The sequence below is a fragment of the Kryptolebias marmoratus genome, linkage group LG3 (assembly GCF_001649575.2).
Source record: "Kryptolebias marmoratus isolate JLee-2015 linkage group LG3, ASM164957v2, whole genome shotgun sequence".
NCBI lineage: Eukaryota > Metazoa > Chordata > Actinopteri > Cyprinodontiformes > Rivulidae > Kryptolebias > Kryptolebias marmoratus.
This window is the reverse complement of record NC_051432.1, coordinates 9,333,735-9,347,963: the sequence shown is the minus strand read 5'-3', so window position 1 is coordinate 9,347,963 and position 14,229 is coordinate 9,333,735. Positions and strand designations below refer to the sequence as shown.

Genomic DNA, 14,229 nt, shown 5'->3' with positions numbered 1-14,229 from the left:
ACATATTCTTCTCCCAAAATTGCAACATTAAATATGCTCCAGCTGTTTATTATTGTGATGCGAAACAGTGATTAAAATGCCTTTATGCTGACTTAAAGAACAGTTGGCTGCGAATCGTATAGTGCAATACTGGCCAAAGTGTCCTTGGGCAAGACACTGAACCCCAAATGGCCCCTGGTCTGTGCATCAGAGTGTGAGTGTGTGTGTGTGTGTGTGTGTGTGTGTGTGTGTGTGTGTGTGTGTGTGTGTGTGTGTGTGTGTGTGTGTGAATGGGTGAATGAGACTCCCAGTGTAAAAAGTGCTTTGAGTGGTCAAAGAGACTAGAAAAGCACAATATAAACTCAGATCATTTATCTTTTACATTCATTTTGAGGTAAAAAGGTGAGCTGTAACAAGAAAAATGATGTCTGATAATTGCTCCTTATTAACAAAAGCTCTAAGAAGGGATGTTTGTCAAGGCAGAGAATTGGAGACAGATTCAGAGAAAAACTGTCCATTTTCACAAAATTCGACCTAGTTGAAGAAAAAAAATCAATAAACTGGAGAAGACAAGGATGGATCAGTCAAGTTCTGAGCTGCTCTCAGTAGGACTGGAAACATGTCTCCAAGAAAACAATGGACTCAATTAAATAGTAATTCATCAAGCAAACATTAAACTTCCTGTAAAAAAGGTGAAGTTAAAAAGAGTTTTTCTACAACAGCACAATAAATATGAACGTTTTTTAAGTCTATAATGAAACAAACAAAGAAAGCAACACAAGATGAATGACCAAAGAATATTTTTTTCCAAGTTCTGACCTTGAGTGAGTGAGTGAGTGTGTGTGTGTGTGTGTGTGTGTGTGTGTGTGTGTGTGTGTGTGTGTGTGGGAGGTGGTGGGGGAAACATCATTCTCCACTTTACTGCTCAGCCTTATGGTGAGGAAGCTGCTGTCTGAACAAATATAAAAGTATAAAAGCTCTAATTGGATTTTGATGAATGACTGAGATCAAACTCAACCTAATGAGCCTCACACACAAAACACTGACAGATAAATTCACAACTAATAGACTCTGTTGGGATGCCGACGCTCTTATCCAGCTGCTGATTGGCTCAGATCAGCAGGAGAATAAGCACCTAGACGGAGCAAATCTCCAAGAGGCTTGTTTGTTTCAGGTGTCCAACATTTCACCATAAAACATCCACAGAATGAAATGTAAACAGTGAGGCTGCATGTGCTAAAATATGTACTCTGTATTCTTTGCTTCTTGTACAATGTGCCGTCATCAGTGGTAATTTTGTTCCACAACATCCAGTAACTTTATTAGAATAGAAAAAAAATCTATTTCTTCATCCATCTCCTTTCTTTCAGCGAGCCATCTTTCTGACAGTCTGCAAGAAGCAGACTGTCACTTGAGTCGACACAATTTACTTTTATAGACGTTTATTTCATCAAACAGGACACTTTTATTTAAGCGTGTGTGAAGATGGCCTACTTTAATGTGGCATGTCAAAGAGTTGGTACTTTTCAGTACTTATAAATTGGAAGTATTTTAAAATCTTTCAAGGCAATAGTTCAGATCCTTTGAGGTGAGGTTCTGTGGAAAGGTTAGAAACTGTCATTAACTTACCTGTCATAGATCGATGTTTAAACAACCTCAGTTTGGATGAAGAGTTTATTCCCATGTTTCTAATAAACTGGAATTTGAATCACATTGAACTTTACAATGTTCCTGTTCCAACCTGGAAAACTAGCAGGATTTACTACATTTTTATTGAAATGACTCAACCTCTGCTACGAAACTTTAATGTCTGACGGTTTCCCAGAGTCTCCTGTTTGACACAACTTAATAAAGTCACTATGCAAAATAACACTTCCACATTTGATCTCATTTACAGGTTCAGCAGCTCTACCACAGGAATGTTACTTGATTAAATGTTTACTCTGCTCCTGAAGCACTGTTCAAGCAGGTCATAGGGTTTGAAGTTAAGTGCTGGAAAAGGATATCTGAGTTTGACACTCGTGCCGCTTCCCTACACTTTTGGTCCCTGGGCTAAAAGCTAAGCTAAACGTCTCCTGGGTCACACTTTGTAGGGACTGTACAACAAACACACTGCATTAGTATTTAGTAACAGCTACAAAAATGAGCACGGAAGGCTGGTTTCTTATTTGTAACAACATATAATTTCACTGGGATTAAACTTAACACCTAAAAAACCAGAACTGTGACTGAATAGTTGGTGTGAACGGCTCACTGAGGTAATGGTGCAGGTAAATTGATTGAGTTAAGAAGGAAAACAATGAGAAAGAAACTCTTAGGAGCTGTGCTGCTTCCCGTTAAAGATTAAACCTTTATTGAAAAAATTCCAGGTCAGCTTACGGACGCACAGCCCGCCGTCTCCAACAGGGCCGATTATTGAACTGAACGTACGCACACACACACACACAAGATCCAGAGCAACTGGAGCCCTGTTGTGAGGCGACGCTGATGACGCGTGTTGGATGGGATAATCTCTCCAGCTGTACTCTCACCCACAGAGAAGTGAGCCTCATTTGGCCCTGAGAGCTCACTGTGGATTTTCCACACACTGATGAACCTCCTCCTGCTCCTTCTGGCAGCTTCGACCTCGCCGAGCACCTGTATGTCACAGGAGGCGAAAACTTTGCACTTTCTCTCTGCTCCAGAAAATTCATTCAGTTCATCTCTGCTTGTGAGGACGAGCGAAAATAAAACCAAGATCATCGTTTTCTTATATCCTAAATGAGCATTAATGTTGGTGTGACTCATGCATTCTTAACAGGGAGAGGCCAGAAGGTGGTTTTGAAATAGGTCACCCAGTACAAGTGCGCTGGATCTCTGGGCAAAACCCAGAAAACTGTCACCCTCTGTTGGTGTAATGGCTGTAATACAATTCACTTTAAGGCTCCCAAAGATGGAAAGACTGAATATTTATTTATTTAGCTTTAGACTTTGCACCTGCCACCATGAAATGCAGGTGATCATGTAACAACCTGCCTCTGTGTGTGTGTGCTCACAAAGATGGCTGCAACTGACTGCACTACTGAGCTCAAATTTAATGTGGTAGTAGATTAAAAACAACACTTACAGATCGCATGACATCTTTATTTAAAACCTTGGCATGCTAGGCAGTGCAAGGTGAGAAACACTCCTTAAGGAATGCTATTTTCTTTTTAAAAATGTATTGTTGAATATATAACAGACACCCAGTGAGAGCTCTGCCTACCCTGCAACACTGAACAGAATGAATAAAAAATAAATACTATAGATACGAGTGAACAGCAGGCAGGAAGTACAAAACAGAAAAGGACAATGGTAAAAATGTTGTTTTCTTTATGCATCAAACCCATTAAATTATGGTTTTAATATTCTGACAACCCCAAATTGTTGTTTCCAGGTTATTTACCGTAAACAGTTTTACAGTTTGATTGTTTTTATTCACAATAACTTACCATAAGGAAGTTGTCAGCTGTGAAAATTACAGTTTCAGAAAAGTATATCCACACTGTGGATACAGAGAAAAGGGCCAAATGAGAGTGATGACCCTGAGGTGTCAGATTTTTGTGTAATACAACTGCTTTAAAAATATAAACAATAACTTAAAGAATAATGATTTATCTTAACATTCAAAGATGCTTTTTTTCCGCTTTGAAGCAGTTTTAGAGGAACAAAAAAAACCTTTTCGAGCATTTTCTTGTTGCCAAGATTGTTTATTATGATCACTTGTAAAATACACAGCCACAGCTAGCGCCCCTTTCATTATAGAGATATTTCTTATGTTTCTCCTGTCATCTTAGTTGTGATATGCTGCTGGTTAATTTGATGAGTCTGGTGATAGTTTGTCCTGTATTAAATGAGGAATTCATTTCATTGCAGTGAACAATTAAAAAAAACAACTTTTCTGCGATTATTGTTTTAATAAAACTACATATATACTGCAGCATGTTGTGTGTGGGGTGTTGAACTGGGCTGATGGTCAGAAGGAGGCAGTGTTGGTCAGGCGGCGCTGATGTTTCCCTGCTGTCACTCATCGGGACAAAGTGCTGCTGGAAGCTTTTCAGATCTAACTTCTGAGAATTTATTCAAGTTATTCGACTTGTGCTCTCGCATTCTTTCACTGTATTTTGCTTTTATTAATTTGATCGGGTTCCCTCTTTGACGGAGTGCCGCATAACTTCTTGGAAATGGGCTTGAATTAGTCTTTGCCTGCAACACGACCATCCAGGCTCATCCAAACCCACGATGTGACCGCTATCAAACTCTGTCAAGTGCTGGTAATGCTGCCTAATGTATGTACGGGGCATCCTCCGTGTCTGGTGACCATCACTCACTGTTTGGACTCTCTGTCAGATTACTACCTGATAACACCACACACTTTTGCCCTCTGGTGCCCATTCCAGTCATCCTAGCAGCTTGCATATTAACTCATTTACATACTTATCACTGCTCTGCATGCAAACCAAACTGTGTCCAAATCATACCCTTCCTTATGGGTGCTTAACTTTTTTTTCTTTTGTCAGCGAGTGTATTAATAATACATTTTCATCGATAATCCTTTACTTTGAGTGAGAAAGATATTGGTAAAAATAATGTCTAAATCGCCTCAGAGCCTGTAGTTTTTGATGCTTCTCTTGTGGCACACGGATCCACATCTGAAAGACTAAGAACTGTTTTTTAAAGTCATCAGTCTAAAGGAGTTTTAACAGTAATAATAGCAGCAGATCACATGCACCGTGCAGCTCAGGTTATGTTCTTTACTGTACGTACATCTATGACGGAGAGGTCAGGCCTCCTTCATTATCATATTGTTGCCATGGCGGTTCAAACTCAGGGACGGAACGGCTCTCTCCTGAACAAAGTCATGCAAAACAGGGAGGTGTTGAAGGGCTCCAGGTCTCTGATGCGCTGAGTGACGGCCAAAAGAAAGCAGGTAGCAGATTTGTGGGTTCTTACTTCAGCTGCATTTGTTTCCACCCAGAGGCTTCTGAATGACACCGGCAAGACCTGCAGTGCAATTTTAAACAGCTCATCATCGTCGTCCACCTCTTCCTCTACGCAGATTACACTAAGCTGCCGAAGCCTTTTTCGTCCAGAGCTGCTCTCCTTAAGTGGGCTTTTTGTCTGCGACGCGTAAGACACTGTTTGACACTCATTAAATCACTGCGGTCTGATATTCATTCATTTATTCCATTTGCACAGCCTTAGTGGACACGCTGCACTTTTCCGGTCAGCTCCAACTTTGCTCTTAAACACCGGTGAATGCGGTAAACCCGGATTACACTTTGGGTTTCACGCTGCTAACTTTGATTAATTAGAAGCTACTGGTCCCTGACCTTTTGTAAGCTTAAAAAATGTAAAAATGCCACAGAACAATTACATCATATGTAAATGTGTGTGTATGTTTGTACCTTATTTTAGTAGTGGCATAAACGGTCCATGTTAGAGCAAGACATCTGAGTTGGTGTGATGTCCCCTGAATTGATGGAAACACAACAGTTCAAAGGCAGATTAGTTGAGCAGGTCAGTTTGACACAGACTTTTGTCCAGGGTTGGACAGCAGTTCATCATTTATTCATGCGGATGCATCTGAACAGCTGCGTAATTGCACCACGAGGAGCCCGATTCTGTTCATTTTCACAGCAGCCCGACTGTCTCACAGCCACAGAAAGGTGGAGGGTGGACGGCATGCCAGCCACGACTGATTCTGTGCATCTTTTTTACAGGGCTCGAGTAACTGCATAGTTTGTTGAAGCTGCTGGAAAACAGCAGTTCTTGGCATGTGTTTGGGTTTCATTGCCTGTTATTGCCCCGTACCTTGTTTCTCACTGTACAGAGAGCCCCAGAGAGGATTTGAATTTGACCTCTGTGATGGAGGAGGGGATCGTCTCTCCACAAGACGGGGGCCACCAGACTAACAAGCAGCTGCTCCCCTCCCTGCCTCCTCTGCCTCGTCTTCATCCATCCCCTCGCTGCCCCGGTGAGATTCAATCTGGAATCTTGAATTTAATCACATATTTAAAAAAAAAATCAGAATAAACTGTTTCAAAGCATGATGTGAAGCATTTTCTGAATGAATGATTTAGTGGGTTTGTGCTCTGATCAGTCATGTGATGAAAAAGAAGCGGTTTAACGCCGGACAAAAGGCAAAAAGTGTTTTTGTTGTGGAATGAAAGCCACGGTTACATGTGTGAGGCATCAGGTTGCAGTCGGCTAGCTGAGCCGTGAGCATCGGATGAAGCAGAGAGCACGAACAAAGCAAACTGAAACTTTATCCTTAAGTTAGACTTTCAGTGGGGCTACATCATGCCATGAAATAAAACCTAACCTAGATGTTCATTAATGTTGGTGGGGAGATGATTTTGGATGTTAATGATTTATTTGAACCATTTGTTTGTCCAACTTGTTGATTTTTAAAAATAAGAATTGAGCACAAGTTTGAATTTATTGTGGATTATGTCTAATTCACACAGGGTCAAAGTTATACACTCAGGCTCAAAAATATACACCCCTACTAATATTTGGTTAAATGTTGTCATTGTTTCCATCAACAAGCTTCAGGTATAATTCTAATTTGACCATTCTTCTTGGCTGAATTGGTAGAATTCAATTCAATTGGGTTTTTTTATTTTGTTTGTTTTTTGGAACAAACTAGACAAGTTTTCAATAAGATTAAAGTTAGCTTGGAAAGGTCAGTCCAGGTAACCTCTTTTATCCAATCAGAAACCAGTTTTGATGTATTCCATTCACTTTGTGCACCAGTACCTCAGTGTGATGCTACCACCACCATGCTTAACAAACACACTTAGGTAGTCTAAGGTTTGAAAGCCTCACCTTGTCTCCTCCAAACATACTTCCTGTCATTGTGGCCAAATGGATCAAGCGTTGTCTCGTCTGACCATAAAACGTTTCTCAAGAAGGTAAACAGATTGATCCTTGAGCTTGGAGGTGTCTCTTTTGGAGCAGGAGGTTCTTCCTTGCTCGGCTCCCTCTCTGTCCACAGTGATGTCAAACTGTCTTCACTGTGGACAGAGACACTGGTGTTCCAGCAGTGTCCAGCTCATGGGAGGCTTGAGCTTCAGTGGTTCCTGGGTTGTTCCTAAACATCCCAATCAACTAGCTTTCATCTGGGGATGAATATTACCCCATCCAATAAGTGCTGTCAAACAAATCTTTTATTTGCTGGCAAATAGAAACTACCCTCTGCAGTCAATCATGGTCACTAACAAGAAGGTGCAATTTGTGCACCTTTTTAAAAACCCTTGAAGTTGCATGTTGTATAATCATTCCACTAGAAAAAGAACGGTTCAAATCCCTCATTAATATGATATTCTTCTCAGGATGATGAGTGCATTAACATCTGACCCCAACCACCTCACACTCCGTTTGTTCCCTCTCCCTCTTCCCCAGTCAGCCCACCATCGGATCAGGTCTACCTCCAGGCGGCAGCCATCTTCCAGCAGCTGCATAAAGAAAAGCCAGCAGCGCAGCAACTTCTGCAGTATGAGAAAAGAGCGAACGTGCCACCGTTTGAGAACGGCGCCGCCGCCACTCAGAAACAAGCCTACCAGCTCGCCTTCAACACACTCAAATGTGAGACTGCACTTTCTGAAATGAGCAATCTGTCATAATATTAGCGTCCAAATGTCGATCTGTGGTTCCAGCTGCAGCACATGACCTGCCAGAAGAGCACGGACTGATGGTTAAAGTCAAAGTGAAATTAATTTGAACAACTCTCATTGCCACCTCTTTGGCCCCGTAGCCTTATCTCTGTAATGAAAAGCAGTAGAGCAGCCAGAATGCGTCAACTCCAATATTTGCTTGTTGAATAGCACCTTCAACTGCAGCAGACTGTAGATTAAATAGTATATAGCCATACATTTCATTTTTTTCCATGTGACTGCAAATCACCTGAACCGGAGGTGCAGCAGATGTCTGTGTGGGAGGTGATAAGAGGTGCAATGGACACGCACATAAAAATGCACTTTAAAAAACGCTGCATGTGTTTACCTGATGACAGCAGACATGTGAGTTACATCAGTGGCCCTTACATGTTGGAAATTGGTATTTTCATTTCAAAAAGTCTTGGAAAATCAGTGATTTATGTGGATTTTACGCTCAGTTTGTTCAAAGCTACAACATAACATAAAAGTATCACGACAGACCCACAAAGATGTCAACGTCATCTCACAGCAAAACATTTTTATTTAAAAATTAGATCTTTGTGTGAAAGCAACACATTTTTTTCCACTGAGAACAATTTTCTAAAAATTGTATCGCTGTGGAATATGTTGTCTCCAACATATATATTTTTTTTGGTTTGTTTGTTTTTATTGGATTAAACCAGGAGAGATTTATGTTATATGCATTGCATTATTGCTGTGAAGGTTTAATCCTAAATTATGTTTTGTTTTTTTAAACTGAACTATGGTATTTATTCCCTAAAACAGTGAAGATGTACACAACCACTTAATGCCAAATTAAAGTTTAGTGTACATATTAAAAGTACTTTGAAGGTCTGGAGTCAATCCAAGATTTTGTAATTTTGGTTACAAAACTGTCACAGTTGATAATTTGGAAATGGCTGAACCAACAATAAAATCACACTAAAAGATACACATTTGACTGTATTTTTCTAATTTGAGCAGACATGGGCTTCTAAATGAACGCTAATGTTGATTTATTCTGTTTAAACTTAAATCTGTTATCATTTCCTGCTGCACTGCAGTGTACAAAAGAGCTTTTTTGTTTGTTTGTTTTCTCAAATACATCCCTGTCAAGCATCTATATGTCTTAGATGATTTTGTTGTCAGCAGTTCTGCTAAATTTAAATATATATATATTTATCTAGAACAGGAAAAAAAAAGAATCAATATTGTTGTTGAATCATCTAACAAAATCACATTACTCACAGGCTCATTCTTACATTCCGGCAAATTAAATCAAGAATATGTGCAAGACGGGGCAAAATTTAGCCAAAAATACGATTATTCCTAACTCAGTGGAACTAACCTGTTCAGATATCTCCACTGTGAAAATCCGCTGACGCTCATTTCTCTGTTTATTACCATGATATTCTTCCCAGATCAGGACCTACTTGAGGACGTAATCGCCGACAGCTGCTTCCACACATCTCAGCACATCGTGAGTCCCACCTGATCTGACATTTGTTTGTTCACGAGCCCAAACTGACTGAGTGCGAAACAGAGTGATATCTCTGTCTGTCTTCAGATGAGGTGTTCATCTTCTCTCTGGTCATGTTGGTGAAACGGGTGGCGATGCAGTTTAAAACAAATTTGTATTCAGATCTGATGGAGTCTGGCTGGTTATTGGTGGCAAGTGATGCATACGAGGGAAGAAAATACATTCTGCAATCTGAAGACTGTAAATGACACTATAAAACACTGTGCAACGACACATACGTGGACAAAGATAGCTGGTGTGCATGGGTGTGTGTTTGTGTGTGCGTAAAGGGTGACTTTATTGAGGGATGAGTGAAACAGAAAATTGACTGAGAGGTCGTTAGTCTGAAAGTGAGACGATAAAACCACCACAGATCTTGTTATTATTCAGCACACATCTTTCCCGCGACTTTTATATTCCGGCTTCTGCCCACGCAGGCACACTCCATCTTTGGCTCTCGCACTTAAAAGGAAAGTTTGGTTTCACCCATCATGGTTACACTGGAGAAGGAGCAGGTTTAAAGGGAAGGTTCGCCCAGACAAGACAGGCACAAGCCCAGGGTCCTAATCCAGACATAAGATCATTTTAAATAAAAATGATAAACTAGCATCCTTTGAACAAATGCATATCGCTGCCTTGCGTGCCAAAGTTTTAAATGAGCATCTTGCCTGATCTGTTAGCACTAAAACTGTCTTTTGGGGATGACTATCAGCTACTGCCATGACAATATTTAGCTCAATATCTGTAAAAAAATGACTGGGTTATAGATATTTGTGTGTTGACTAAGGTTGATTAGTTGTGGCAGCCATCTGGAATTTGGTTGACTCCAAAAGCTAATCAGTTGTAGATTTATGATTACTTCCTGAGAGGTTTATTAAAATCTGTCCAGTGGTTCATGACATATTTTGCGAACAGAGAGAGAAATAACACACAGAAACACACAAGCAAATACATGATCTGCCTTGGTTTTTGTTTCTTACCTATCTAATTGTTTTAAAAGAAACTTTTCTTATATAGCTTCCTGCCTGCACCCATAGGTCCTCTTCACCATCATTTTGGTCACTTCTTTGCATTTCTTGTGAGAAAAGGGGACGCAAAAAATGTCCAAAATGAAGAGTGGCAACAAAAAATAAACTAGCCAAGACCAAAACAAATATAACATTAGTTACCAGCACGGAACAGATAATGCCTGCAAATACAGATAAATGATGTAAAACATCACAGCACATGTCTTCTTTAGCACTAACAGATCAGACAAGATGTTTATTTAAACAAAGACCGACTGCGTTTTACACAGGGGAACGCCCCACATTTTTGTCAGTCCACCTTTACATTTTGTTCTTTTAATCTCCATTTCATATGTTTAGTTTTTGCTACAGAATGAAAACACCACCAATTCAATAATTCCTGAGTCCACTACATATTTCATTTTCCTGTTTGTCCCATACCAAGGACAAATAGAGTCGTAAAAAATGACACAGCTCCAACAGGACAAAGCCAGATTATAAATATTTATGGATTCATATACAGGGGTTTTATAGATAATCCTCAGTAACAAATCAGCATTGAAGAAAACAGGGACAGGAAAACTTAACACTATAGCCTTTTTTAACTCTAAATGTGGTATTTTTTCCTAAACAGGAATGTTTTATGCCTAATTTTAACCCAACATTCAGTCCCATTTGTAACCAAATCAAATAAGCATAAAATAAATTAACAAATGGGTGAAAATGAAACCCAAACAGTAGGTTAGAACATAATTGTGGCAAATGACATACAAACATTGTACTTTTCTGATTTTTTTATCCTATCTAAATAGTAATAAAAAGCTAATAATGCTACTTTGATCATGTTTTGCAGTACAGCGACTTGTTACCGCTGGCGATGGTGATGCTGTTTGACTTCCAGGACAGAAGGTTTGTGCTGAAAGAGCGACCAACAAAAGACGGGCAGGAGGCCGAGCAGGATGTCAGGGACCTGGAGACAAGTCTGCACAGGTATGAGTGCGAAGGCAGACAACAAGTGTTCCCATTAAAAATCAGCCCATTTACTTATGATGTACGTTTGTCATGGTGGGATGCGTTTCTTGCAGGTGTAGGACCAAGCTGGCAGCCTCCCTGGCTCGCTGCAGAGTGAAACAGAACCTGCGGAGCATCTCCTGTTTTCTGTCTGACTGTGTCAGGACCAAACAGCACCGGGCAAAATGCCTGCCAGTTTACGCATGGATCAACACACTCAAGACGAGGTGCAGGTTTCTAATTCTCAAACTAAGAACTCGTTGAGATAACGAGCTACTTGTTTTATTAGCTCAAGATAACGATGCTCCTTTTCCTGTTTAGTTGTTTGGAAAAAGAAACACTTGTTCTCTAGTGGTAACTTGAAATCATTTCAGAGTCACAATTAAAGGAAAGGAGTACTGATTTAAGCTGGAAATGTCACATCAAACAGCATCCATTGTTAATCAGCTCATACCTGATACAGATACAGTGATATTGAGGTTGATATCTTGAACGACTGAGATTTTCCTCTGTGCTTGTACCTCTTGTCCCTGCACAAACTGAGTTTTTGTAAAAAAAAAAAAAAAAAAAAAGAAAAAAAAGAAGTTTTCAAATTGTTTCTAAAAGTGGACATTTTTTAAAAACCTTTCTTAGATCTGTGTCGGCTGGAAATACGGAGCTTTTCAGAAACATAGCTGCTTATTTTGTGTTTCCCCACAATTACTCCAAAACAACAATGGAGTCATTTTCACTGCTTTTTCTACATCTGTCTTACTTTATCCTGATCTTGTTTATATCAAACCAGCCGATGATCATGGTTAGTAAATGTGAGGATATTGTGAACCTCTGGGGGGAATCTTTAACAAACTAAGAATGTTCTTTCTCTGTTTTGATATGTTAGTAACCTAGTGGTGTGGTTTCACAGCATTTTGTTAAATCTGTGTAGACAGAGAGGAAAAAAAAAATTAAACAAAAAAAATAATTCACATTCAGAGAAATGTAAAGTGGAAACTGGATGTAACACAGGAACTACTCATTTTTGCAGTAAAATCATCCCTCTGTTTGAGACAAACTATTTTTTTCTCAAAATAAGATGAATCTAGCTTGGCTAGAAACGAATAATAAACTCGTGATCTTGAGAAAATCACATGAAATTGAATAAAAGCTGGTAGCTCAGCCGTATTCAGCTTCCGTAGTCCTGACACAAATAGGGTGATTAAAACTAGGTTGTTTTCTTCAGGCAGCCCAGAGTAGCTTTCCAGCCCATGTCATTTAGTATTTTATTACAAATAAAGATCTGTATTTATTGTGAACTTTCTTGGTTTTGTCGACCTGACTTCTTTGCAGCTCAGTTAAGCATAAAAATGTTATGTGGTGTTTGGGAGTTCACGTCAGCTTAAAGATAAAAGTGAAATTATTAAACTGAGCGGTACCCAGTGTGTTTAAAGAGGTGAGGGGGATTTTAGGGGTGGGGATGCTTCTGCAGTGTGGGTTTATTAGTCAGTAAAGTTCACTGGGGTGTAATGAGACAGGAGGCTGCAGCATCTGCGCCTGCTGTTTGTGTTCTTGTGAAGTTGTTAACCTCAGAACACTGATGTACCTGCATTTCACTGGAAGTGCCCTGGAATGTGTAAACCTTAAACAATCGGGGGGTTTTTCTCTCTCTCTCTCTCTCTGCAGTCTTGACGAGGTGTGTGAAGTGTTAAAAGCTGCCAACTTGGTGGAAGTGAAGAACATGACTGACCTCATGGACTCAGCGTTTTGCAGGGACCCTCTCTGTCCAGACACCCTGGTCTTCTCTTATCGTCTGCATGCTTTCCTGCAGGGCTGCACCCTCACTGCCACACATCTGCTAAACATACAGGTGGAAAGATTTTAGGCCAAGCATGAGCTAAAGACGAGTTGAGTGTCCTTATTCTGGAGCACTGGACACCTTTGTAGGGAAGAGGTTTGACTATTGTTTAATTAAAACCCCAGCATTGCCTTTTAAAGACAGAGTTTTAAACTAATACTTCAAAATGAGAAATTACAGAGTAGCCATTTTGATCAGACCTTGATAAACAACATTATGTGCAGTCTCATACAATATTGTGAGTATGTGTTGGGGATGACTCTCTGATACTACCACATCAGCTTTTAGATATATCTGTAAAAACTGATTGACTTGTTGCCATTTTTGTGTTAATGTTGATTAGCTGTGGTGGACATCTTGAATTGGATTGACTTCAAAAGTTAGCCAGCTGTATGTCCATCCAATATATATCTATTGTAAGTTTCATTAAAATCTGTCCTGTGGTTCATAAGATATTTCAGTAACAAATAAGCACATAAACACACACCCAAAAACATAACCGTCCACCTTCACCTTTTAGCTGCAGTCGATGAGTTAATTGCTTTAAAAGTAAAAAACTGAAAGGACAAGACTCAGATTTAAATGCCCCAATGATCCAGATTACTGCTCTTTTCCCATACTGTTGATCGTAATCTGTCATTTTCCAGATATCCTAGTGAATGGGCATCAATAACATTTGCTTTCAGTATGACCAACAAATGAAGTGTTCTCGACTCTCCTATTCAGGATATAGTGCAATGATTTGTAAATAAACCCAAAATATACACAGCAGGAAAGGTTTAGGAAGATTTGACTTCAGAAGGGGTGGGCCGGGATCAGTAATGGCAGATTGTCTTTTCTAGAAAGAGAGAAACGGGAGTTAAGAACAGGATAATCAAAATAGCTCCTAATGATGTTAGCGGTAAAAGTCATCCTTTTGCAGGTTTTCAGCCCACAGAGAATCAGATGTTCAGAAAGCTGCTGCGGAGACGAGGAGAGTGACTCTGAGAACCATGTAGGGAGCAGTGGGTTACTGAGAGGAGGCTGGGGGAGTAGATGAGGGGGAGTCCAGGTACAGGTGCTGGTCATAAAATTAGAATATCATGAAAAAGTAGATTGATTTCAGTAATTCCATTTAAAAAGTGAAACTTGTATATTATATTCATACATTACATACAAACTCATATATTTCAAATGTTTATTTCGTTTAATTTTGATGATTAC

The 14,229-nt window shown here is 39.8% G+C and overlaps 1 protein-coding gene across 1 annotated transcript in view; it reads left to right on the top strand.

Moving 5' to 3' along the window:
• Positions 1-3,118: 3,118 nt before the first annotated feature.
• Positions 3,119-14,229, top strand: part of LOC108249916 (putative methyltransferase NSUN7) — a 23,597-nt gene continuing 12,486 nt past the window's right edge. The window contains exons 1-8 of the mRNA XM_037974613.1: positions 3,119-3,135; positions 4,737-4,927; positions 5,831-5,974; positions 7,405-7,587; positions 9,080-9,138; positions 11,038-11,174; positions 11,270-11,422; positions 12,855-13,038. Coding sequence (XP_037830541.1) covers positions 3,119-3,135; positions 4,737-4,927; positions 5,831-5,974; positions 7,405-7,587; positions 9,080-9,138; positions 11,038-11,174; positions 11,270-11,422; positions 12,855-13,038 — 1,068 coding nt within the window. The remainder of the gene's footprint in view (positions 3,136-4,736; positions 4,928-5,830; positions 5,975-7,404; positions 7,588-9,079; positions 9,139-11,037; positions 11,175-11,269; positions 11,423-12,854; positions 13,039-14,229) is intronic.